Raw genomic sequence first — 27,959 nt, 5'->3', positions numbered from 1 at the left:
AGACAGTGATTTTAGGGTAACCTAGTCAAACATGGTAACGAACCTAAAGGGAGACCATTTTAGAAACATGATACAAGCATCATTCAAAAGTGTATTTGGGTGGTGTTGGGACCAGGTCCCCATTTGTCACTTTACATTTGTAACCTGCCTCCATTGGGGGGGGGGGGGGGGGGGGGGGGGGGTCATTGCACAACTAACAGAGGAACAGTCTTGTCTCTTATAACATATGGGTCCACACTTACCAACTAATGGGCACTGGCTAACCAAATCATTTCATCATCATTTAAGTCATTTAGCAGACGCCGCCACAGTTGAGTCTCCTGATCACCTCGTCATTGGTTTGGGAGTAGGGGAGAGGTGGCATACGTCTATTTATTAGCAATATCTAGTGTATCATCACCAACATTTGACATGGGGGAATGTGTTACTAGGTCACCTATGCTACATAGAGCATTCATTTGCATTTAAGGCCGCAACTTCTAACAAAGCAGAGGACGGGTAGGGGGCAATGAAACCAAAATAAGCACCTCTACTGTGGTGGTGCTTGTTTGGTAAGCGTAGACAAAGTGTGTGTGCGCCACGTTTGATTCACCCTTGATTCAGTGGTTTAGTACTGAGTCACAGGTTCAGTAGTAGTAATAGTAGCAGAGTTCTTTCTATACGTCTCCCAGTCCTGGGGAAATACTCCAATAGGAATCAACACAGGGGTTTTGGTCCTGCACACCATCATTCCCATCCAATCATTCTCCTGACTTTATATACATAGTACACACAATACTGTTGATGACCGTCTCTTAGCCGTGTCAGAACAGTAACAGGATTCCATTAGTAACCTTCGCTGTTCCTGCCTTTCATTGGCAATTGGCTTGGAACACCAACATTCCATCTCACTAACTCATCAGACGAATCTCACTTGCCTGAAGGCTTCCTCTCCCCAGCTCCTCTCAGTCTTAATCTACTGATCTGAAAAGGCAAGGTGAACACAACATGGAAGACGGATGCCTAGCAGACACTTGCTCTCTACCATCTGGCTCTAACATTGGCGCAGATGGAGAAGAGGAAGCCACTACAGACTATTGAGACGCTCCTGTTCATTAAAACTCATCAGTGGTGGCTAGCTAAGAGCTCATCCAGATCGTCCATCCACTCCTGCGTGCTGCGTTCTTTCAGCAGAGAGTCCACCAGGTCACTCTCACCAGGGAAGCTGGGCAAACTGCTAGCCCCTGACCCAGTGTTGTAGATAAACGGCAACTGCTGTTGGTTAGCAGTTCTGTTGACCTGGTAGCCCTGCTGTCTGCACTGGAGCCCCTGGCTGACCAAACACCCCCCCTGCGGCTGACCAAAGGTACCCAGGTCGGGCAACACCCCCTGGCCTTGGGAACCCTGCTGCTGTTGCTGATTGGGTAAGACTTGCCCTGGGCCCAAGGGCTGCCCAAGGGAAGCTTGGGGGTTGGCTGCAGTCCTTTGCTGGGCCTGCTGCATCATCTGTTTCTGGGCAGTGTTCATGGCGCCCATGGGCCTGCCGTTGGCATTGGCGCCGAAGGGGGTGTTGCCAACAGGCATCTTGTTTGGTATGTGGGTCTGCTGCTGCATGTGGAAGGCGTTGGGGTTGGCAAAGGCATTGGGCGGGAGACCTCCGTTGCTGGAGGGAGGCTGCTGGGCACCCATAGCTTGCTGCATGCCCTGCTGCTTCCAAGTTTGGCTCTGGGTGCTCTGCATGGCGTTGGGCATAACACTGGGCATGTTGCCGCCAGGCATGGAGCCGGGTAGTCTGGCTAAATGCTGCTGCTGTTGTTTCAGCAGGGCGGCGTTGGGCTGGTTTTTAAGGTGTTGCTGCTGGGATAGCATGTTCTGTCGGTAGGAGACGCCCATATTGCTTACAGGCTGCCTCTGCATGGAACTTTGCTGGGAGGGGTGCATGTTCATGTTGCTGTAGAGTACCTGATGCTGTAAGGCAGAGTCCATAACACCTACACAGGAGGCGAGGCTCATGTCTGCCTGGCTGGAGGGAGGGGGGACACCAGGGGTGGGGCCAGCACCACCCTGTTGGCCCATGGTCATACCAATCATGCCTTGTTGCGTCTGGGGGAACATTCGCTGAGCTCCGGGGGCGGGGCCTCCCAGCGTACCAACGTTGCTCAATGGCTGTGACGAACCTGCAGGGAGAAGCAAAAGAAGTGAGTCACAAAAACATGACAAATTGAAAAGCTAAACTTTGCATAATAGTTACACATTTTTTTATAATTCAATCTTAATCAATAAACTCATTATAGGAGAAGACCAAGTCTCTCTCAATATACTTAAATGGCTTTCAATGTCTCCATATCTGTGTCATTATTTTTCATGAACGCAGATAGCAGAAAGGAACTGATATGGTCTAGCTACCACAATAAGTTCATGCCATTATGAGGTAAAAAGGACAACGAGCATTGAGAGATCAGCTGTTCTCTCCAAAGACACAGAACAAAGGGCAAATGTATTCAGCAACGAGAGAACACAGACCTCATTACTGGTTTACCATTCAAATGAATCATACGGTAAGAAGCATTTGCATTGACGAGGTAATATTAGTGTACTGCCAAACAAAGTTGTTCTGTGTGAGTTACATCATTGAAGCAAACCTTCTGGCCCATGACCAGATTTTCAAAAAAGGTGCCTATTCAATAGCAATGGGAAGTGCAAGCAGTGGTAGAGTTTAGCTGTGGTTCCAAAATCTCCCTCTTACCCCCTAACCTATATAGACAGGCTTTTTACATAGGTCATGGTTGATTTGTTTCGGGCTGTGGAAAGCGACTGGGTTGTGCCTGTTTATTCAGCTGGGTTGAAGGAAAATTCCAAAACTTTTTGGGTCGTCAAGAAACAAATTCACTGCCCTAGTGTAATGAATTAAAACAATATGGCTAAACATGAGAGGAAACTACATCTAGACAATTCAATGATCTGAAATACATAAAGGGAAGTGAACGTCTGTACACTTCTGACCAGAACTCAGGTAGAGGATTGGATTAGAGCCCTACAAGCCCTTTTAAGACCTTGGAGTGTCTAGGGGGGTTGGGTTATGCTACATTGGAGGTAATGTGGTGACGTAGGGTCTCATTTACCTGTAAACTGGGCGACCTGCTGCTGCTGGAAGGGGTTGTTCTGTGCGCCAGGTTGCTGGTTCTGTTGGTCCTGGTACTGGGGAGGGGGACGGGTCAGGTGCCTCTGGAGCTGCTGCTCTTGCTGCTGACGCTGTTTTTCCTGAAAACACAGAAAACATATTAGAACATTATTGTGTCATACATGCATACACCGGTGACTGAAATTCCTCCCATACATTCTCTTGGACAAGGATCAGAGATGGAAAACGCCTACTGTGAAACTGCCAGTCATATAACCACTTCTACATGCAGACAAATGGCTCCCCCTTGTGTATATATGTTACTAATAGACAACATGTAGGGCTATGCAGCACTAGCAGGCCCAGTCGGGTAGAACAGACCGAGATCCTGTCTCAGACTTTACATAGTAATAGGGCAAGTTGAAACCAATCATGTGAATGAGCCAGGAAGTCTGTTCTCTTTGTATTTTGTTGTTAGGATTGAGGGTGGGGTATGCTGCTCCTAGACCCTGATCCAAGACCCAAATTCTAGCTACAGTAGATGACCCTTGACCCTGGGTATTAACCTGTTGGGCCATGATCAACTGTTGCCTCTGGCCCAGTAGGAACTGTTTCTGCTGCTCCATCAGCTGCTGCTTCACCGCCGCCTGCCCCGACAGGTAGGCCACGTTGCCGTGGTTTCCCGCCATTCCGTTGCCGGGCCCCCCCAGCTGGGGGGCCATGGCGTTGCCAGGTCCAGGGCCGTGCGGTGCGGCAGGGTATACGTTCTGTTCCTGCAAAATTGAAATTGGGGAAAATTGTATAGTTATTCCACTAATGTCAACCAGAGGAAGAGAGACAGCGTTCAGAGTTAAGGCTTTAGGGGCCTTGTCAAACAAGTGGGGGGAATATGATCAGAAATAACATTTGATGTAAAGCAAAAAGCACGGTTTGATGTAACGCAAAGGAAAAAGCATTCAAATCAAAGCTCAAGCTTTAACTTTTCTAGTTTTTTTTAGGTATGTCCCTAATCAACACAGCTTTAAATGAAGACCGCGGTTGTACAACTTCAGTTTGAAAGTTCATAAGTTAGTTTATGGCCTCATACAAGTGCTTTCCTTGACCAGCTGTGAGAACCACAGCTCCATATTGGCAGTGTTAGCCTCAGCCAGTGTGCTAACCATCTCGCCATAGAAACATCTGGAAAGTTGGCCAGAGTTAGCAGGGGCTAGCCTCAGGCCTCTAGCTCCGGCCGGGGGATATTTTGGGTCCGTCCACACACACACCACAGAACACAGTTGAGTCAGGGAGAGAGGGTAGGAAGAGCAAGAAGGGATCGGAGAGCCCCTTCTCGCGAGAGGAAAACCCCCAAGTGGGTTAAGAGACTGTACGGGGGGGCTACAACCTAAAATATACTAGTGTGGAGGACAGGCGAGGTAGAGGGGGCGAGGTAGAGGGGGCTGCATGAAAGGCTGCTTTGTCGTGGTTGTCCCCTCCCTGGTTCCCCCCCTCCACCACCACCCAACCCCCTATGGGAGACTGCATGCCAGCTCCTTAGCAACCAGCTGCTTGACCCAGACACACACGCTGTCCCCTCGAACCGTGGGGCCCATGCCAGACTTGTAGGACCAAAATATAAGCTACAAGGACAGTGTGTGGGTTGTGTTTGTTGACTAACATAAAAAAACTGCTAGGCCTTAGATACACCATCAACTATCAGCCTACATGCAGTATGCCTTAAAGGCTGAGTACAGTCAAAAACATGATTTTTCTGTGTTTTATATACATTTCCACACTATGAGGTTGGAATAAAACTGAAATTGTTAAAATGATAATGCCCTTTTAGTGTAAGAGCTGTTTGAAAAGACCACATGAAATTTCAGCCTGTTTTGGTGGGATGGAGTTTTGGCCTGTCTGGTGACATCACCAGGCGGTAAACTTAGGTTAATAGACAAATAAGAAAGAGTTCCAAACTGCTTCGCCAATCACAGCTAGTTTTCAGTTTTCCCCTCACTACTACACCCAGACAGTCCTAGAAGTTCTTGCTTGAGAAATGTCTCTTCGCTAAGAAGCTATTTTTGTTTCCCCATTGTAGTCACAGTCATGTACTTAGTTGTTACCCATAAATTACATGTTGACATATATATTACCAAATATAATTAAAACTATGCTATCCATTGGTGTGGTTCTTGACATGGAAAATTGTGAAAATAAGAGGTCTTTATTTGGAGCCGTTCTTTCAAACTAAAAGGGCAAGCTAGACGACTCCATCGCTAATTTTTAACAAGCCCTTATTGTTTGGCTTCAAAATGATACTCCCTCATTCACCAGCGTCGTAGCACTGGAGGAGTGTGTGTGTGTGTGTGTACACACAACATGGTCTTGGAATGTTCTTTGTGCCTCAGTTGTAATGCTATTTGCTGATGCCAGTATAAAACATGCTTTGGGCCTTTCCCCTGTTGGAAATGTTAATAGCTCTATTCTCCCAGTCTAGCAGTGTGAAATGATGTTAGGATTGGGCGATGACCATAACCAAGTCATGTAAGTGTAAGCCTTTCATATGCACTTGTTGACCTCTTAACTTTTTAACGGTTATTCAGAATACCAATATAGCCTAACACTTGATCTTTCCATGTGGATCCTTGACTCTTATTTTTTTAATAGCGGCACCTGTTATTCCCAGGTGGTCTCCTGTCCCGTTACTAACCAGGCCTGACTGTGAACAGGTGGTCTCCTGTCCCGTTACTAACCAGGCCTGACTGTGAACAGGTGGTCTCCTGTCCCGTTACTAACCAGGCCTGACTGTAAACAGGTGGTCTCCTGTCCCGTTACTAACCAGGCCTGACTGTGAACAGGTGGTCTCCTGTCCCGTTACTAACCAGGCCTGAGTGTGAACAGGTGGTCTCCTGTCCCGTTACTAACCAGGCCTGACTGTAAACAGGTGGTCTCCTGTCCCGTTACTAACCAGGCCTGACTGTGAACAGGTGGTCTCCTGTCCCGTTACTAACCAGGCCTGACTGTAAACAGGTGGTCTCCTGTCCCGTTACTAACCAGGCCTGACTGTGAACAGGTGGTCTCCTGTCCCGTTACTAACCAGGCCTGACTGTGAACAGGTGGTCTCCTGTCCCGTTACTAACCAGGCCTGACTGTGAACAGGTGGTCTCCTGTCCCGTTACTAACCAGGCCTGACTGTGAACAGGTGGTCTCCCGTCCCGTTACTAACCAGGCCTGACTGTGAACAGGTGGTCTCCTGTCCCGTTACTAACCAGGCCTGACTGTGAACAGGCGTATTCAGAGTGGTATAGACACAAGCACATTCTTTTACCCTGTTTTCTCCCCGAATTAGGTCTCTTGACTCATCTCTGCAACTCCTCAACAGGCTTGGCTGCGCCCGTACCTCCCGGGTGGCGCAGTGGTCTAGGGCACTGCATCGCAGTGCTAGCTGCGCCACCAGAGTCTCTGGGTTCGCGCCCAGGCTGGGCTGGGTTCGCGCCCGGGCTCTGTCGCAGCCGACCGCAGCCGACAGGTCCGTGGGGCGACGCACAATTGGCATAGCGTCGTCCGGGTTAGGGAGGGTTTGGCCGGTAGGGGATATCCTTGTCTCAGTATGTAAAAAAAAAAAAATCATAAAATGTATGCACTCTACTGTAAGTCGCTCTGGATAAGAGCGTCTGCTAAATGACTAAAATGTAAATGTAAATGCTTGGGAGAGGCGAAGGTCGAGTCATGCATCCTCCGAAACATGACCCACCTGACCACCTACTTGTCACACTGCACGCTTAACCCGGATGTCAGCCACACCAACGTGTCGGAGGAAACACCGCTCGACTGATAACCGTAGTCAACTTGCAGGTGCCTGGCCCTGTCACAAGGAGTCGCTAGAGCACGATGAGCCAAGGAAAACCCCACCGGGCAAATCCTCCCCTACACCGGACGGCACTGGGCCAATTGTATACCATCCTATGGCGCTCCCGGTCACGGCCTGATGTGACATCGAATCCCAGACTGTAGTGGCACCCCAGCACGGCAGTGCTTGACTGTTGCGCCACCCAGGAGCCCGATCATTGACTCTTATAATGAAGTCTTTTTAAGCCTGCTTCATGATATCAAACCTGGTCACATAAAAGTAATGGTTACACAATGAGCAGTCTTGTGATAAAGTTCAGGGTGAGCTGTATTCTTACCTGGCCGTGGGGTAGCTGTGGTCTGAAGGACAGACCTTGCTTCTGCTTCATCTGCTGCTGCTGTCTGAGGAGCGACAGCAGCACTGCCTTGTTCTGGTTCTGGCTCTGGGCACTGGGGGGGCCCTGTGGTGGCCCCTGGGCCGCAGCCTCATAGTGGGACAGGGGCTTGGTATTGCTGTAGTTGAGCATGGCAGAGCCCAGTCCCCCAGGGCCTGCTGCTGCAGGGTGGCTAAGCGGAGCCCCTGGTCCTTGGGCAGGGTGGCCCAGCATGTTGGTGTGGGGGCCTCCGGGCTGCAGGTACCCGCCGGCCACGGCTTTGGGTGAGCCCTTGTTGGGCTGTCCGGGCATCATCAGCTGGGGCTTGGGGTTATTTGGGAAGTCCTGGGGGTAGAGGGAGGGGCTGGTGGGCTTCTCCAGGCCGTAAGCTCCCCCTAGGGGGCTCTGAGACGGGGCCGACTGGGGTGGCCAAGATGGACGGCAGGGGTGGGACCCAGAGGGGTGGAATTTGGGGGCTTGCTGCTGCTGTTGTTTTTGGGCTTGCTGCTGTTTCTGAGCGTGTTGCTGCTGTTGGAGCTGGGACTGCATCTGCTGGGCTCTCTGCTGCTGGGCGGCTAGCTGCTGGAGCTGCTGGGCAGGGGACAGGTCTTTGGAGACAGGCCCCGGGGGAAGGCGGTGGTTCTGGGGAGGGAGCTGCCTGGATGGGGGAGGCTGCTGGCTGAGGGGCAGGGCCGGGGAGGAGACGGTGGAGGTGGCTGCTGCCGGGAAGCTGGCGGAGTGCTGCATGGGCGGCCCCGATGACTTGGGCCTGGCGTGGGGCGAGCCGGCGCACGAGTCCTGCTCGAAGGCGGTAGATGCCGGGGAGAACTCTGCCTTGACGCTGGCCAGGTCCGGAAGCAGGAGGCCTCCTTGTGAGGTTCCCCCAGACTGTGCGCCTGTCCCAGGGGTGGGTCCGGCCATATCAGGAGGGTCCTTGCGGTCCTCGAAACCGTCGTTGAGGATGTCCTGGATGTCCTCATAGGCCACCGAGCGGTTGAGCTCCTCCATGAGCTCCGTCCACTCCTGCTCGTTGAGGTTGAGGTCAGGGAAGAGGCTGTTGCTGGCTCCGCCCCCTGACGGCAGCATGCAGGGGAGGATGTCATCTATGGGCTCCTGCTTCATCTCTTTGAGCCTGAACTCCTGCTCCCCAGCGGCGGTTCCACCATGTTCTCCACCATTGGGTATGAGAGAGTCAGCGCCAATGCCGTGCTTGGAGTCCAGGGGTGAGCGAGGGGGGATGCCGCCGTTGGACGTGCCGTTGTCTAGGCAAGCCTTTTTGGACGGGGGGTAGCCATCGCTGAAGCCGTTGACCTGACCAGGGGAGCCAGCGCTCTCCAGCTTCCTCTTCACTGACTCCTGCAACTAGAGTAAATAACAACTCAATGAATATACAATGTCCCCATGTGGCTCAGTTGGTAGAACATGGCACCTGCGACACCAGGGTTGTGGGTTCGATTCCCATGGGAGACTCGTACAAAAATGTATGCACTCTTTACTGCTAAATGACTGAAATGTAAATTAAATGTAAACATTAGTACCATACAATAAACACATGCTGAAAAGTGTCACAATGCTTTTGATTGAGATCTTTGCCACAAGCGGAGATTAAAAAATATATATATTTAAAGCAGGAATCCTTAGTTCCATCCATTTTTTAAAACTTAGAAATGAACATAACTTGTAAAAACGCATCATGAGCTTAGTTCAACTGTCCATACCCCAACATAATCCAAAATATGAGCTTGTTTTTTCTCTCCAATGTTTGTAAATAATATAAATGTAAACTGACTGTAAAGCCTCAAAACATGGTTCAAACTATCATTTTAAAATTAATACATTTATAGCTATATAGTTATAAGATCATCTTTGAGAACTAACAACCACCAAAATAAAAACTACAGTCAGGGAGAATCAAAAATGTAAAAAATGTAATGGCTTGGGGACCCCATAATTTAATTTTTTTTTATGTTTGAGTCACTCAGATAACATAAGAACACATCAAAATGTGTAGAATTGTAGGAAACATGATTTTTTTTCAGCAGCAGAGAAAGCAAAAGGGAAACACTGAACTCACTGATTCCGCATGCGTTTTCTGCTGCTCATTAAGAAATATGAGATTTGAATCTGGGGGTGAGGTTCGATGTGGGTGTGTTTTGTTGGCCTTTGCATACCCTGGCAGTTACTGTTGTTGTTTGTCCCTCGAAGTATGGTAGCAACAACAATGCCACACCACTTCCTCAAAATAGTCATAATTAATCTAAGACAAATCAAGAAATCAAATTAATTTAGACGTTTTGCCGAGGATGTTTTAGTCGCACAATTTTACATCTAGCTAAGGTGTTGTGTAACAGTGTTTAAAAGTATTGTCTGAAAAATAAGTATTTTGCCAGTGTGCTTCTGTATGGCAGTGTTTCATAGTGAATCATGTCACAAAACATGTTGCAGCGGGACACAAGATGCTTGCAAATGAGTTTATCATTTTGGAATATTGACAAATTGCAGTTGGGATGTAAGTGCACATCGTCGCTACCCACATTTTACCCAAAAGTGGCATACTCAAGGGATCACTGTCAAACACATCAACAAGTGGTCACTCCATACAGGGGTTAGAGGCCAAGTGTTCTTTCAACAGACAAGTCCGAGCCACTGTGTAATGGGCAGGTCTGTCTCACGGTAGATGCTGCTATGTTTTGATAGAGCGCAATCACCGCAGACTGTTCTCCATGCATGAAAATTCTCCCTAGGCGTTACAATCCGTGTTGTAATCCAAACACAACCCTCTTGTGGGTTAGGTCGTGACCTCATTACACAATTCTCATAAAAATCAGTTTTGGAATATACTGACTTGGACAAATTATCCTATTTAAACTTAAGTCAATTTTGACACTGGAGTAAATGTTTGACTAATATCAAAGCCACATAGGTCTAGGCCATTTTCAACTTCAGAGAAGTTGTTTTTTGCATTCAGTTGCCCTTTAAAAACAGATAGTCAGATTAACTTTATGTATCTGCGTTAGAAGTAGTTTTGCAAGCCATTGCTACCTAGCTTACCAAAAAGACTGGAAGTCTATGGGTACAGCTAGCATGAAGATATGCTTAACGGTCCTGTAAACATTACACTGCTTCACAAGGAAAATAAAACCCCATTCAACTTTCATCACTGTGTTGAGGCAAGTTACCCATTTAAAATATTAAGCCCGTCGATGTCTATAGAAATAAAAATTGTGACAATTGCGGCTATTTATCCCCAGTGGTGAGGAACAGACCAGGAGTGCAGAGTATAACTGTCACTGATGGATTCAGACACAGAACCTTATGAGGGCAGTAATGCAACCTTATGACTTTGCTTAGGTTAGCTTCCTGTGACTGGACTGGCAGCTTGCCATAAGGTATACAAGCCATCTGCATAGTCAAACAGTCAAACTTGACATGGGTTTTTAGGAGAGCTTTACGCAGCTCTTGGCTCATATTCACCAAGCAAGAGTGCTGATCTACGATCAGTTTTACTTTTTAGATCATAATTAATGAGGATTACATGGATGGCGGGACCTGATCGCAGCACTGGGTTGTAGCCTATTTCACAAAGCAGGTTCAATACGTTTTAGTTTCCCCCCCCATGCTAGAGTCTAGGGCTGACCCCAATTAGTCGACTGGTCGATAGGCTGTTGGACGACCAAGATCATTTTTTGGGGGTCGAGCAGAGGCAAATAAAATAAATAGATATTTGCTCCCATCTCAGTGAACTAATGCATTGGAGGCCTGGCCAAAAACAAAACTTATGCTTGATCTGAAAATGTGGTCGGGGACACCATATGGTGGGTATGACGCGATCGTGGAGCCTCCAGATGCTCGTTCCGCATCGCCATGCGACACCCAAATGTTGTAACAATGCGGAGGTTTCTATATAGCTTCGCATTGACATGACTGATTGATGGTAGGTTGGGGGCTGTACATCCTGTATAAAACACAAACTCACTTCCTTGACAACAGCTCCGCAGTTCTTCGCAAAGCGCAAGAAGTATGAATGCCCTGACTTCCGCAGAGGCCACATCACCATATATGCTGCATGGTCAATGCAGACGTCTGATTGACCATGCAGCGCCCAGATGCACAATGCACTGCCCTCTCCAGAATGTGCACTCTCCAGCCAATTTGTGCGCATCCATTGTTTCATAACTTCATTTTGTGAATTGATTGCATTTGAATGTTAGTGTATATCACTTGCCCATTACATATAATTACCAGTATTACATTTACTATTAATTCCTAATCTACAACGTTTGTTTGGTTACGGTAATTTCTGTTAATGCATTCAATATATTATTCCAGTCTTTTTACCGTTCTCATTGTCAGAGTGGATACATTGTCAGAGGCCCGCGAGCAAATGTAGGCATATAAAATGTGACATTTGGGGATCTGATAGTATTTCTGATTGGCTTAATGCACCACAACTAATGAGCTGTTAGTAATGTTTTCTTCACCTCAAACAGCAAGAAAACAAAAGTCTGTCTTTCATGTAGCCATTGAGAATATATATATATATATATATATATATATATATATATATATATATATATAAAACATTTAACTATTTCCAGGTCTCTCCCTTTCGACAACCACTCAGCACGACAAGGGGAAAATGCTGTGCTCTGATCCAGTGGAAACATAAAATAGGCCTACCTGCTTACTTATCAGTGCTCGACTTAGGTTCCGGTACTCATTTTGGTTGTTGGTAACGTTTATATTTAGGTGCAGGAGTTTCACAATACATTTTAGTTCATATTCTATACGAGAAACAGGAGCTCAAGCAGTAGAAATGTTGAGGTGCCAGTACTCAGCTTCGGTGAGCTCCTTCCCAAGTCAAGCACTGCTTCTCATCCCTTGCGCAAATAGCCTACAGCGGTGTCTGTCCCGAGCTCAGTGGCACAGGAAACTGAGGGCCCAGAATATTTTAAACATAGCAAGTTCGCTAGCACAAGCTTAGGCTTGACCCAAGTTAATACAATGTTTCAAGTTCATTGCAGACAGGCCATGCATAGCCATTGTGATTGATAGGTTTTTTATATCTATTTTTTTTTTTAATAATCAGGATATTTTCTACCTACAGGCTGCAATGTTTTTACTTGTTGGCTTTATGTAGGCTATTTTTACATAGTTGGCGATAGAAGTTACTTTATAGGTTTGTATCATTTTCATTTAGATTTGGATAGAATTTTGATTTACCACATGACAATGATTGCGATATGAAGACTTTATTATAAATTAAATGGAACTGTTCCACGAAAATGTGCATATGATAAATTGCCCCTCCACATGAGAAAGGCTACACGAAGAGTCGACAATCTATCACAGGCAACTTCGGGAGAGTAATGGCAGAATGTGAGAAAGCCCGCAGGAGAATGGATGGGTCAGGTTAAGGTTTTTATCTTCTAGATCTCTTGCTCCCTCTTGAGGCATTTCGGTCTTATTTCATCTAACAGTAAGCTTAAAGCATCAGACAATCTCAATACATATAGTTGATTTTAATTAAAAACATAGGGTGTGTCTTGATATGGAAAAATACACATTTAAAAATGTTGACCAATCAATTTCACCTCTCTTGGGTAGCGGGCAGTATATTCACGCCCGGATGAAAAGCGTGCCCAAAGTAAACTGCCTGACACTCAGGCCTAGAAGCTAGGATATGCATATAATTGGTGGAGTTGGACAGAAAACTAAAGTTTCTAAAACTGTTAAAATAATGTCTGGGTATAACAGAACTGATATGGCAGGCGAAACCCCGAGGACAAAACACCCCCCCACACACAATTTTTTTTGGGGGGGGCCTACCACTATTTTCAATGGCTGTCACTTTTATTATAAGGCGAAGTCCTCCCAGATTGCAGTTCCTAGGGATTCCACTAGATGTCAACAGTCTTTAGAAAGAGTTTCAAGCTGTTTTTTTTTTAAAAATTTGCCAGAAATTGTCGTTTTTTTCTCTCCCGTAAAGACAACAACGATTCTCGGTCTTAAATTTTATAGTTTATTTACGTATTAGGGTACCTAAGGTTTGATTATAAACCTTGTTTGGAAAAGTTTATTAGTAACGTTTGGGATTCATTTTGTATGCATTTTGATGGAGGGAAACTGGGTGGATTATTGACTGAAGCGCGCTAGCTTAACTGAGTTTTTATGGATATGAAGGACATTATCGAACAAAAGGATCATTTGTGATGTAACTGGGACCTTTTGGAGTGCCAACGGAAGAAGATCAAAGGTAAGGCATTTATTATATTGCTATTTCTGATTTGTGTCACACCTGCCTGGTTGAAATATGTTTTTCATGGTTTTGTATGCAGAGCGCTGTCCTCAGATAATTGCATGGTGTGCTTTCGCCATAAAGTCTTTCTGAAATCTGACACAGCGGCTGGATTAACAAGAAGTTAAGCTTTATTTTGATGTATTACACTTGTGATTTTATGAAAGTTAAATATTTATAATTCTGTAGTTTGAATTTCGCGCTCTGCAATTTCACTGGATGTTGGTCGGGTGGGACGCTACCATCACACCTGGCCATAAGAAGTTAAGATGACTTTTGGTCAACCAAGATTTTAGTTTTGTTGGGGAAAGCCCTACTAGACTAATTTCTCCATTATTTTGCCAGGCTATGACAGAAACACTAGCCAACGAAATGTACGCTCATCTCATCTGAATGCAGAGGCCGAACCCCAGACTGACATCCTAGGCAACCAGATATCCTCAGGTTTACCCTCCTGTGCGGAGACATTTGAACGTACTGGTACAATCCGCGCAGATTGTTTAATCACGCCTGTATAGTACTGTGCACCTTGAAAGTGGAACTGACAGCATTTTAGCAACATGACATTTCATTAACATCTGTTCATATACACCCAGGACGAATGACACTTAAAAAAAAATATTTCACAAGTGAGCATTTAGATATGGTAATTATAACATTTCCACAAATTCTTAGAATACTTAATTCCCAAACATTCTAAGGCATTTGCGAAAATTCTATACCAAGATATAGAGTGGGAAAGCGGCCGTGCGTTTGTACAATTAAAAGACACCGGAATATAAGTGGCATTTCCATGCACTATTTATCTGTGTACATACGCATGCATGTACACTCAGCAAAAAAAGAAACAGCCCTTTTTCAGGACCCTGTCTTTCAAAGATAATTCGTAAAAATCCAGATAACTTCACAGATCTTCATTGTAAAGGGTTAAAACACTGTTTCCCATGCTTGTTCAGGGTAGGGGGCAGCATTGGGAATTTCGGATGAAAGCGTGCCCAAATTAAACTGCCTGCTACTCAGCCACAGAAGCTAGAATATGCATATAATTAGTAGATTTGGATAGAAAACACTCTGAAGTCTCTAAAACGGTTTGAATGGTGTCTGTGAGTATAACAGAACTCCTATGGCAGGCAAAAACCTGAGAAAAAAATCTAACCAGGAAGTGGGAAATCTGAGGTTCGTAGTTTTTCAACTCTTTGCCTATCAAATACACAGTGTCTATGGGGTCATATTGCACTTCTTAAGGCTTCCACTAGATGTCAACAGTCTTTAGAATCTTGTTTGGTGCTTCTACTGTAAAGTGGGGGCGAATGAGAGAGGATTGAGGTAGAGGTCTGCCAGAAAGCCACGCGCTGACCATGCGCGTTCACGTGATAGTTAGCTTGCGTTACATTGCATTTTGAAGACAAAGGAATTTTCCGGTTGGAACATTATTGAAGATTTATGTTAAAAACATCCTAAAGATTGATTCTATACATCGTTTGACATGTTTCTACGGACTGTAATGGAACTTTTTAACATTGTCTGCACCTAGTGATCGCACCTCATGAATTTTGATTACTGGGCTAAACGTGCTAACAAAAAGGAGGTATTTGGACAAATTATGGACATTATCGAACAAAACAAACATTTATTGTCGAACTGGGACTCCTGGAGTGCATTCTGATGAAGATCAAAGGTAAGTGAATATTTATAATGCTATTTCTGACTTCTGTTGACTACACAACATGGCGGATATCTGTTTGGGTTGTTTGGGCTCTGAGCGCTGTACTCAGATTATTGCATGGTGTGCTTTTTCCGCAAAGTTTTTTTGAAATCTGACACAGCGGTTGCATTAAGGAGAAGGGGATCTAAAATTCCATGCATAACCAGTTGTATCTTTTAGCAATGTTTATTATGAGTATTTCTGTAAATTTATGCGTCTCCCTGCAAAAACACCGGATGTTTTGGAACTACTGAACATAACCTCTGATTTTTGGAAATAAATATGAACTTAACCGAACAAAACATACATGTATTGTGTAACATGAAGTCCTATGAGTGTCATCTGATGAAGATCAACGGTTAGTGATAAATTTTATCTCTATTTCTGCTTTTTGTGACTCCTCTCTTTGGCTGGAAAAATGGCTGTGTTTTTCTGTGACTTGGCTCTGACCTAACATAATCGTTTGGTGTGCTTTCATCGTAAAGCCTTTTTGAAATCGGACACTGTGGCTGGATTTACAACAAGTGAATTTGAGCCCTGCAGTTTCACTGGCTGTTGACAAGGTTAGATGCTACCGTCCCACATACCCTAGTGAGGTTAATAAACATGCACCTGAGGAACGGTGGTTAAGACACTAACAGCTTACAGATGGTAGGCAATTAAGGTCACAGTTATGAAAACATAGGACACTAAAGAGGCCTTTCTACTGACTCTGAAAAACACCAAAAGAAAGATGCTGCTTATCTGCGTGAATGTGCCTTAGGCATGCTGCAAGGAGGCATGAGGACTGCATATGTGGCCGAGGCAAAAAAATTGCAATGTCTGTACTGTGAGACGCCTAAGACAGCGCTACAGGGTGACAGGACGGACAGCTGAACGTCCTCGCAGCGGCAGACCACGTGTAACAACACCTGCACAGGATCGGTACATCCCAACATCACACCTGCGAAACAGGTACAGGATGGCAACAACAACTGTCCGAGGTATACCAGGAATGCACAATCCCTCCCATCAGTGCTCAGACTGTCTGCAATAGGATGGACTGAGGGCTTGTAGGCCTGTTGTAAGGCAGGTCCTCACCAGACATCACCGGCAACAATGTTCCCAATGGGTCAAAATCCACCGTCACTGAACCAGACAGGACTGGCAAAAAGTGCTCTTTACTGACACGTCGCGGTTTTGTCTCACCGGGGGTGATGGTCGGATTCGCATTTATCGTCGAAGGAATGAGCGTTACACCGAGGCCTGTACTCTGGAGCGGGATCGATTTGGAGGTGGAGGGTTCGTCATGGTCTGGGGCGGTGTGTCACAGTATCATCGGACTGAGCTTGTTGCCATTGCAGGCAATCTCAACGCTGTCCGTTACAGGGAAGACGTCCTCCTCCCTCATGTGGTACCTTTCCTGCAGACTCATCCTGACATGACCCTCCAGCATAACAATGCCACCAGCCATACTGCTTGTTCTGTGCGTGATTTCCTGAAGACAGGAATGTCAGTGTTCTGTCATGGCCAGCGAAGAGCCCGGATCTCAATCCCATTGAGCACGTCTGGGACCTGTTGGATCGGAGAGTGAGGGCTAGGGCCATTCCCCTGCAGCTGGTGGCCACACCAGATACTGACTGTTACTTTTGATTTTGACCCCCCCTTTGTTCAGGGACACATTATTCCATTTCTGTTAGTCACATGTCTGTGGAACTTGTTCAGTTTATGTCTCAGTTATTGAATCTTATACATTCATAAACATTTATTTTTTTGATGAGTTTATGTATATCTTTTCTTTTTTTACTGCTATAGGGTTTTCATTATTGTTTGGATACCTTATTTAGGGAAAGGGAAATACCTAGTCAGATATTTCAGTAGAATACATTCAGTTGGACTGTGTCTTACGCATTTAACCCAACCCCTCTGAATCGGAGAGGTGCGCGGGTGCTGCCTTAAATCAACATTTCACATCTTCGGCGCCCAGGGAACAATGGGTTAACTTCTTGTCAATATGGGGGCGCTGTTTTCACTTTGTAAAAATTCGTTCCCAAATTAAACTGCCTCGTACTCAATTCTTGCTCGTACAATATGCATATTATTATTACTATTGGATAGAAAACACTCTAGTTTCTAAAACCGTTTGAATTATATCTGTGAGTAAAACAGAACTCAAGTTGCAGCTAACTTCCTGTCAGGAAGTGAGAAATCTGAAATCGGCACTCTGTTCCAGGGTCAGTTTATTAATTTGCATGTAATCTATGAGTCGACATGCACTGCATACGATTTCCCCTAGATGTCAGTAAGCAGTGAGAAGTGGAATGGGGTTGCTAGGTAGATCTGAGGCCATATAAAGGCTCTTGGAACGTGGGGTGCACTCTTTTCAACGTTCGTCAATGGCGCAAGACAGACCTCAGGATGGCATTCTGAAAAGCTCTCGTTATAGGCCTTAGATATATCCGGCTCTGATTATATTCGATATAGGTGTTAAAAACATCATAATGTAGTTATTTTAAACCGAGTTATATCAGTTTATATCAGTATATTGTGATTTTCTGAATTTTCTTTGTGCTGCGTTATGAAGAGTTGGACACGTCTGGGCCACATAGCTAATGTTTACTGCTAATTCCTAAGTTGAAGAAGACAATCTACAACCGAGCAACGATGATTCTGGACAAAGGACAACTTGCACAAGATTCTGATGGAAGCTCATCAAAAAGTAAGAACTATTTATGATGTTAATTCGTTGTTCTGCTGAAAAATGTTACACTACTATTCCGCCATTAATTTCGGTGCGGTCTCGCTTTAACGCACGCTGTATGTCATAGTAACGTTAATTTTAAAAATCTAACACAGCGGTTGAATTAAGAACTAATGTATCTTTCATTTGCTGTCCAACCTGTATTTTTTAGTCAAGTTTATGATTAGTTATTGATTAGATTAGGTGCCTCTCCCAAGATTTCTCCCGACATTCTGTTGGCAGCTTGGCTACTATTCTCATTGTATAACCACGATTTGTGCCGCTAAATATGCACATTTTCGAACAAACAATATATGTATTGTGTAATATGACGTTATAGGACTGTCATCTGATGGCTTTTTTGAAAAAGTTAGTGAAATATTTAATATCTTTTGCTGGTTTATTCGCTATCGCTAACGTGCATGAATCAATGCTGCTGTGTGGTTGGCTATTGTAGTAAGCTAATATAATGCTAAATTGTGGTTTCGCTGTAAAACACTTAAAGAATCTGAAATATTGGCTGGATTCACAAGATCTTTGTCTTTCATTTGCTGTACGCTGTGTATTTTTCATAAATGTTTTATGATGAGTATTTAGGTAATTCACGTTGCTCTCTGTAGTTATTCTAGTTGCTTTGGTGAGAGTTGTGATGGTCTTTTGCTATGGTGGTTAGCTAATAGAAATACATATTGTGTCTTCCCTGTAAAACATTTTAAAAAATCAGAAATGATGGCTGGATTCACAAGATGTGTATCTTTCATTTGGTTTCTTGGACTTGTGATTTCATGAACATTTTATTATATGATATCCCTGTGGCTTTAGGCTAGGCTATGCTAGTCAGCTTTTTTGATGGGGGGGGGGGGGGGTCCCGGATCCAGGTTTGTGACTCGTTAGAGTTAACTGCCTTGCTCAGGGGTAGAATGACAGATTTTTACCTTGTCAGCTAGGGGATTCAATCCAGCAACTTACCACTAGGCTACCATTTACAATTATGTATTGATTTTTATCTTACTCCCCCCCCCCTCCCCACTCTTCATGCGATGCACACTGCAGAGACATGTCCAGGATTAGAGTCTACGCAGACCGATGCACCATAGCCAATCAGAGCTACAATAGGAATTTATGCAAACAAGCCATTTGCCACACAAGCCCGCCATCACGCAATTGAACTGGACTGTGTTTACAGGCAGCTGCGACTTCAGAGCATTAGAACGCAGTCACCGAAAAATACACCTGAATGGATTTCTGCAAATACCACTGGAGTAGTCTAACATTTGGGAATTTTACAGTCCTATTGATCAAACAACCATGAAAAGGTAGGCTCTCTCCCCCTCAGTTATGCACATCAACAACTACGGTAATGCTAGCCAGAGCAAGATGTGCTCAAATCTAACGACGAATCATTAGATAATCCCTCTCAAACTTTCAGCAAGTTGGCCGTAAAAATTGGACTGATGAACAGGGAAATGTAGCCTACTCGTCCTTCTACAGCTTGCCTGCAAATCAATGCATGCTTGTCCCAACCAAGCACCCAATCTAACTGGCTAAAGTTGGCTAGCAAGCTACTTCAACACAAATGAGAGAACACCTCACTGACCATTTAACTCACCCTAGCAGAGCTGGTTAGGCTGTTTACATGTTATCTAGAGCGTTCATGACTAACTATACATTTTGTCCTACGTTTACTGACACCGGTCATATTCAGCAGGTGTTGTGAATTCGCAAATTCATCAGTTATTCTGCGCTCTGGCAAACTCAAATAAGAGTGCTCTGAAATCAGAGCAGCTAGATAGCTAGAGTGAAGTTGCTAACAGGAGAGATATGCTAACTGGATAATAGTTGTTCAAATTCTTGCTAGGTAACTAAATGAAACCTGCATCTCTAGCTGTGTATCGCCACCGAAAAATGATATGAGCGGAAAAAGTCACTCACCCACTCCTCCAATGACTTGACATCCTCATAGCAGCTAGCTAGCTAACATTAGGCTCCGTGTTTTTAGCTTGCTACATTAAAGATACGGTAGCCTATTAGCCACATTATGACTGACTGGCGAGCTGTTTGGCTTTAGAGAGAGAGAAGAGTGTGTGCACGGCTCATCTGATCTGGCCTCATCTCTAACCCCATCACTCCCCCGGAGGAGAGAAAAGCTAGTCTAGTGACTCACTCCAGTGCTTTATGAACCTGAAAAACTGGTCTCCGTCTTCACCCTTTCACTCTACCCTCACTGCCTCCCCCACCCCTTCTTCTGAGCAATCACCGCCATTACCCCACCTACCACAGACCCAAGTCACATGAAACTAATTAACATGTGTATAGACGGAGGAAGCCCTACAACAAAAGAGCTAGTGCCTGGGCCGTGGAGGGGAGCATGCCGAATTCCAAACCCCGGACCCAGAGCTAAGATAGCGCCCGTTTTGCCTTTGAAGCCAACGGCGTGGCCACAATGGGCCTCCATGGGATGTGCAGGAGTGGAACGGAGCAGCGGGCCGGTCTAACTAAAGGCTGGGGGGACAGTTTATAGGACAAGCTTTAACCTCATACTGACTGGCCAGGCTGGAGCTGAGCCTTGTTAATATGGCACAGAGTGACTGAACGAAAGATAGGCTAGGTAGCTTGCTAACCCAGTGCCAGTCACTAGTGGGCTAGCTAGCACTGCTATTCGTGAATGGAATGGAGCTATACCATGGCATTGCATTATGTGGATCAGGAAAGGGCACAGAGCAATGATGAGTCAGAAGCTCAGCGCATTAGGCTGGGGGTGGAGTTGTTTTTTCTAATACCCCTGAGTCATCATTCATTCAGAGGGTAGTTATATTGTCCTAATGCAGCTGTTGCCCAAATGGTGGGAGGCAGTCAATTCCTACTGGGCTGTGACTGAAGCCTGGGTTGTGTAAAAAAATACATTTTTATATTTCTCAGAGACTTAAAGCTGGAATCCTTAACTGTCAATTTGGGATATTATGAGAACAAAGTTACTGCAAACAACAAACACTGTTTCCCCCCTCTGACATAATTGCACGTGCGATAGATGAGCAGAATATGTACAGCAATTTTTTTTGCCAGACTTCTCAACGGAACTCTTCTCCGTTTTGTCCACAAATCAAAAACAATACCAAATGTGCTGTGGCGGACAATGACGCTGTTTCCCCTAATGCAGATTCCATCGTTAAGAGGGGTCACAGAGGCAAAATGCTTCAGGTGGGGGTCATGGCAAAAAAACTAAACTGTCCAAATGGATACTGCCATGGTAGGTAGGTCAGACTGTCAAGACAACCAAACTGCATGAAAATGTATTCCATCCTACTTTCCCTATCTCCACAACACATGTAAATACAAGACTGTAAATACAAGGTCGCTAAGTTGCCATGTGTAATTCAATTGTTCCTTTTCACTTTTTGGTTTCCCTCGAGTATAACATATGCCAGGGATAATTACTACAGGGTCAGTAGAGGTGACTTGAGCAAACAGAAATTTCCCCCAACACCCGATAGAGCCTTAATCAACACTGAAAACAATGGAGGCAGCAGCTTTTTTCCCACGATAGTTGATTATAAGTCCATTGGACAACTGGAAGATTGATGAAGAAAGAAACAAGCCTAGATATTATTAGAGAATGTTCTCGGTGTGAGCACTCACTGAATACTTAGCTACTTTTCTGAGCCACAAGAGAGAGAAGCAGTATTTTAATATGACTCAGCCTTCTTGAGACTTGTTTATCCCACTTTGGCTGTGCTATCAACATTCCGATAACTTAGAGATCCATGACAACTCTACAAAATGGCTGTGACTAAACATGAACTTCAGTGCCAACAATACATGGACCACTTTAGTGGACACCTCACTGTGACACAACTTCGACAGTGTGCCTTGTTGAAAAAGTCCTTTCCATATTCTGTTACATTAACATTTATGTTTGAACTAATATAGCAGGAATAATGAGTTTCACCACAGCAAAAAATTTGTGGAACTGTGAACATTGTGCCCCAGCATGCCAAAGTCTGCCTAATAAATACAGCAGGACAACAATGAGAACATGTGACAGCAGCCACCCAGAATGCACACATGATACTTGCTACAACTCTTATGTGGCAATCACTGCACATGGAGCACACTGCAAATGATAGCAAATAATGCTCTTTCCTTGACTTGCAATCACTGCACATGAAAAATACTAATTTAACGCATGAATGCGCAAATAAAATAACTGCCATGAAGCTGTTATCAGATTTGTGGTGAATTTGCATCCACTTTCTGAAATGGTAACTTACCGCAATCAAAGTGCTGTTTCTGCTCTGCTCGGGCGTCCCACCATCCCCTAGGTCTGCGTTGTTGCCCCCGGTCCCTGACCCTCTCTGAACTGCTTGGTCGGATGTTGGCTGTCTGTGCTTACTCGACCGCTTGGCCTTGGTTTGCAGGCACCGTTGGTGCAGTGCAAAGGTCTGCTGCCGTTCCATCTCCAGCCGCTCCCTCGCTGTGTTGTCGTAGCGGTTCTCGCAGCTGGTGTTATGCCTCCTGAAGAGCTCGATTCGACGGCGGAGTCGTTCCATCACCGCACTGTGTCGCGGCACTACAAAATCGGCCATCATCAATAAAGAGTGTTTTAAACTCTGGACTCAGGTTTCGGCAGTCGGGATAAAATGCTGAATTTGCTCCTTTTCAAGGTGGGCGTCTATACCCGGTACCCTTTTACAGAGTGTTAACTAACGTTACTGCTTCCATAGTCGACCTTTGTCTTACTAATAGACTTTAGTCACGACACTCGGAAAACGCACGAAAAAGACGATTAATAAAATATTGTTCAACTGCCTAGCCAGCAAGGTAGATAGTGCACCGTATCTATCACATCCTGAAAAATATTGCCACTAATAACTGTCTGGCTAACGTTAGCTAGCTAGCTAAAGGCCCCAGCATTGGCTAAGACAAATTCGCAAAAGCTCATTCACGCCTTGTCTATATGAATGAAAAAGTTCAAATTAAACTCATGTATCTTTAATATACTAAATTAATTAATTGTATCACAGATACGCACGTCAAATATCATTAGTTGAGACACTAATCTAGCCAAGTTACCGTTAGCTAGCTGCTCACTAAAATGCTAGTATGGGACTTCCTAACATTCCTCTGGTCAAACATCCAAAGTTTGTGCGAGAAAAGCCCATAACTTTCACTTTAGCCGCTACAGTAGCTATCTAACATTTAGCTAGCCATCGCAAAACTGAACCGTATTAGCTAGAACAAACATTTCACCGTGTAAGATTGTTATAGTTTACATTACCGACAATTAATATTTTAAAACATCTTACTGACTACTTACCCAACTTTACGTAGCTGGTTAGCTACAACAAACATACCAGTCTCATTGTGAAATTCAGTTACCGTTAACTAGCTAACGTTAGCCATGAAGTTAGCTAGCTAAACCAAGTGACGCTGAGTGTTTCTACTAAGCTAGCTAACTACTGTAGCTACAGTAACTTACTCCGGCAATTAACTTCTGCTAGCTAGGCAGGATAAAACGTGAAGTTACCGATTACCACCGACCTACAAAACACTAAAAACGTTTGCTTTGTAATAACAAAAGTGCGCACAACTTGACTTGCAAGTCAAATGTTGCCTGTGTTCTGCCTGGCGAGCTGATCGTCGGTGTAGATCCAAATAATGTGACTTGATAGCTAGCAGCCAACTGCAACAATATACGGATGTAACGGTGTTAGCTAGCTAGCTTGAAAACCAACTATAACAAAGCATGATACCCAGACTACTTCGTCCAGTACTGCATATAGCTAGAAACACACAACCCGAATCTGATGCAGTTAGGTCAAATGCAAAACAAAAACAAATTGCGACAACAATCAAACTCTGCCCCTCTTTGCTATTTCTATTGTTTTCCAATGGACAGGCAGATCTTCGTCGCCATTTTGGAACAAGTTTTTTTCCTTTACTTTTTCTCTAACCTTATGCTTTGCAAGACAGTAGTGTCGCCAAAGATACTTTGTCGCTGTCCTCACCTCATTGTAACGATTGACAGTGAAAACAAACAATACATAGAGAGACCGTGGCATTTGCATGAATTTACAGTTAAAATGTACAATTTTGTATCCTTTGAAAACTTGTGAAAGTATGGCACAGTCAGTCAGACTTCAAGTAAGCTCAACTAACGAATACACTATCTTTATTGGAAGAATGTGTTGTAACTGATAAGTAGGTACATCAAATCGCTACACTGGTGTCAGAAGTTCGATGGCACCTGTGAGTCCATCAGAAAGTCATGTACATGCCAGGGACTTGGTATAGAGAAGTGTGGCGAATTGCTCCGCAGGGCAAGCGGTACGGATGCACCAAGTCTGGAACCAACAGGACCGTGAACAGCTTCTACCTCCAAGCCATAAAACGGACCCTTTTTTGACACATCACTTATGCTGCTGCTACTGTTAATTATCTCTCCTGTTGCCTAGTCACTTTACTCCTAGTTAAATGTACATCTACCTCAATTACCGCGTGCTCCTGCACATCGGCCCGTGTATATAGACAGCCAAGTTATCGTTACTCATTGTGTATTTATTATTACTTCTCTATTTTCTTTCACTCTGTATTGTTGAGAAGGGCACGTAAGTAAGCATTTCACTTTTAGTCTACACCTGTTGTTTACAAAGCATGTGATGAATACAATTTGATTTGAAAGAAGGCAATAATGTAGTAGTAGCCCTTATGGTAAGCATGAAGTTTGCCCACGGGTTGCGAGACCAGGGGTGTATTCATTAGTCACAGACCGTAGCAAAAACGTTTGGCAACGGAATCCGGCTAATGAATACACCCCAGGGTTCATCGTTCGCTACACTGGTGTCAAAAGTGGGATGGAATGAGGCCATCGGAAGCACGGGCAGACGTGCTTGGATCCTGAACTATGGTCAAGATATATGTGTAAATGTTGTGGGCTATATTTGCTCCTGTTTGTTTGTTGGTGGCCCACTCTATGATGGCAGCTATGCACGTCTGACAGTCGGGATTTGGTTAGTTACTTTCTAAATGTAATCTGTCAGTTACCTGTCCAAAATATTGAATCAGTAACAAAACTTTTGTATTACCCAAACTCAGTAATGTAATCAGTTTAGTTTGTTACTTTTGGATTACTTTCCCCTTAAAAGGCATAAGAATAAGACAAAAAAGGATCCATCAAATGCATTTGGTGTCATCAAAATGGTCTCTAACCTGTAGTCAGACTCGTTTAGGTGGAACAAACTTTAATTTGCGCCTTTTCCCAATGCTGAATTGAATGTCATTGATAAAACAGAAAGGTGTTGTGTTTTTTTTTCTCGCAAACATCCTTTCTGAATTTAGGAATCCATGAAAAAGTAATAATCTAGTTTTTCTAAAGTATCTATAATCTGATTACAATATTATTTCTGGTAAAGTGCAGCTAATTGATTAGTTCGTTTTTTTGTAATCTGCAGTGCATGCCTAATCAGTGAATTCAGAGCGCTGGAATTCCAATTGAAGGTGTTTGCTACCCATGTTTAAACAATTTTCTATGAGCCACACACACGGGTAAACTATGCTTGTTTGCACAATGACAGGTTTAGCCAGTGCTTAATTTGTAAATCGGGAAGTGCCGGAACAAAAAGTGAGCGCGAGAGGGTGCGACCTGGGGAGTTCTGAGGTACCGGAACGCATGATAAAAAAAACAACCTTTACAATAAAGCATTGCATGCATATCATCGCATTTGCGTAGTGGCATAGAGCTGTAGACTAGAGGCACTTACAGAAGTTGCACATATTGGGAACGTTTTTAGTAACCTAGGGTCTGGGGAAAATGACTGGAGACTTTGGTAGAATATTTTTTTAAATAAACACAAATAATTTAAATGGCAGGATACTTTGACACTGACAAACATAATCTGAGATCAATAAAAACGTCCATGTCTTGAATCCATCAATAGCCTAGGCCTAGGTGTGTGGCGACATATTGTAGGCTACAATGTGAGGAGGAAATTAGTCCTTAAAATGCTTTCCAGTTTCACTGACTCACCCAATGATGCGCGGCTCACTCGCTGGTGATAGCCGATGCGCTCGTGCCAAAAACCTCTCTCTCTCAAAACAATATTTGGAAGTTGATACAATATTTTTGGGAGCCTACAGCATAGTCTTCAGCAGGATACATTAGCTTTCCAACCTTTGTTTTCCCTAGATTGTATTTTAAATTTTGCGAAATGCTGTTTTGTCTGCATGCAATTTTTTTCTGACTGATTTGTCGCGCGTTCCTGACTGTAGGCTATTCCTTGTTATTGGGCCACAATCCACAGCTTGTTAATTAAAAAAAGAAGCAATTGACACTTTGGCAAAATGACAGGCCTTCTCATGGTGTAGTAGGATATTCTGAATTATTTAATTTATTTCTGAACAGACAGCCGTAATTCTATAACTTTGGCAAATTTATTTCAATTTATCAAATGTGCTGCTGCTATGATTCTATTAGGAAATAAATGATGAAGTGCAACGCTGGAAAGATGAGAGTTGCAGGCTCATGTCTATAAGAGCAGAGTGGGAGAAAGATCATAAATAGTGAATCTCATTCTAGTTATGTGAGAGATACCGACAAGCGTTGGTCTCAAACATAGGTTACAAATGTTGCGCAAACCATAAACCGAATCAACTCTTAGAATATTAGGCCCGGGCTGAAAATCTACTTTCTGACATGACATTTTTTTTGTGGTGGCAGGATAATTAAGGAAGAGGCAACTCGAATGAACTTTGATTGTTGTTTTTATTATAATTTTTACATTTCAAAAAGTGACAATTATTTTTCATGCCTTGAGAAGTACCGGATCCGGCATAGGTTCCGGAACAAAACAGTTCAAAACGAAGAGGTGCAGGATCCTGTTCCGTCTCAAATTAATCACTGAGTTTAGCTACAAAATCATTGCTCGCTTGTTAGCTACAGTAGCTACCAAAATGTGTTAATCAGCAAGGGGATTTACTCATGTCAAGCTTTGAAATATAATCCATCCAAAACTAGACTAATAAAATAAACTGACAGTATTATGGTCTTAATATTACATAGTGTACAATAAATCAAAAGGAACTGTAGAAACATGTGGCATTAAATGTTTACCTGGTCAACATTAAACATCTTTCCAATCGCTCAATTCTATTTCACTGCAGGGCGGAAGAAGGCCAACCAATCACTGCCAAGAGGATGCGCATGCGCAATTTGGCATAAAGTATGCCAAATTAATGCAACTGCATCTTATTAATGTAACTGAATTGAAAACAAAAAACATTGACTAAGGCCAGGATTATATTTAGCATATTTTTCCTCTTAGTTTCTTGTCCCAGGTTATAGTCTAGTCACATTGCAAAATACTATTGATTGTAGTCTGGATACCAGTCTTTTTACCTTGCCCCTCTGCAAATGACAGGATTGGCCAGCTGTACAGAGACAGGAACCAGGCTACATTGTGTGATCATTCTCTATGTGGATCCCCACTATAACCGAATCCTAAATCTGTAGAGGAAACAGAAACAAAGTTGTCTTATGGAGGTCACTGAAAGCACTGAAAAAAACTCTCCCAACCCCTGCCAAGCCCGCAGCTGAACCACCTCTTATGTGACATTTTTATTTTACCGTTATTTTACCAGGTAAGTTGACTGAGAACACATTCTCATTTACAGCAACGACCTAGAGAATAGTTACAGGGAGAGGGGGATGAATGAGCCAATAAGCTGATTAGATTACACAATTGAAATATGTTCATCTGGCTTCCCAAAATAGCTTGACTCACAAGACTGGAGGCAACAGGGCATAATAGTTTGTTACACTAGGGTATATTTTAAACCAGTCAGGAAAAGTTGTGGCAAATTGATTCTGTAAAGAAGCCTCCTTCCCTTTTCATTTTGTTCAGGATCAAATGCACCCTTAAAGCATCTCTAATCAGTCAAGCACT

The 27,959-nt window shown here is 44.0% G+C and overlaps 1 protein-coding gene across 2 annotated transcripts; it reads right to left on the bottom strand.

Annotated features, from left to right (window-relative positions):
- Positions 1-162: 162 nt before the first annotated feature.
- LOC129858291 (mastermind-like protein 1) lies at positions 163-23,979 on the bottom strand. 2 transcript variants are annotated; one of them, XM_055927424.1, is made up of 5 exons: positions 22,290-23,979; positions 7,264-8,661; positions 3,667-3,873; positions 3,102-3,240; positions 163-2,156 (listed from the first exon to the last, which is right to left on the bottom strand). In XM_055927424.1, the coding sequence occupies exons 1-5, from the start codon at positions 22,605-22,607 to the stop codon at positions 1,105-1,107; spliced, it is 3,114 nt and encodes a 1,037-aa protein (XP_055783399.1). In that variant the 5' UTR covers positions 22,608-23,979; the 3' UTR covers positions 163-1,104. The 2 variants fall into 2 exon arrangements, with proteins under 2 accessions (XP_055783399.1, XP_055783400.1); XM_055927425.1 differs by having other exon boundaries at positions 7,264-8,655.
- Between the last annotated feature and the right edge of the window lie 3,980 nt (positions 23,980-27,959).

Source organism: Salvelinus fontinalis, chromosome 6 (assembly GCF_029448725.1).
Source record: "Salvelinus fontinalis isolate EN_2023a chromosome 6, ASM2944872v1, whole genome shotgun sequence".
Classification (NCBI taxonomy): domain Eukaryota; kingdom Metazoa; phylum Chordata; class Actinopteri; order Salmoniformes; family Salmonidae; genus Salvelinus; species Salvelinus fontinalis.
The sequence above is the reverse complement of the archived record's forward strand: the minus strand, read 5'-3'. Positions and strand labels throughout refer to the sequence as shown.

Coding starts and splice junctions, on each gene's coding strand:
- LOC129858291 (XM_055927424.1), bottom strand. CDS start 22,607: ATGATGGCCGATTTTGTAGTGCCGCGACACAGTGCGGTGATGGAACGA. Junction 3,241..3,666: donor AGTTGATCATGGCCCAACAG/GTTAATACCCAG, acceptor CTGTGTTTTCAG/GAAAAACAGCGTCAGCAGCA. Junction 2,157..3,101: donor GCAGGTCGCCCAGTTTACAG/GTAAATGAGACC, acceptor TTCTCCCTGCAG/GTTCGTCACAGCCATTGAGC.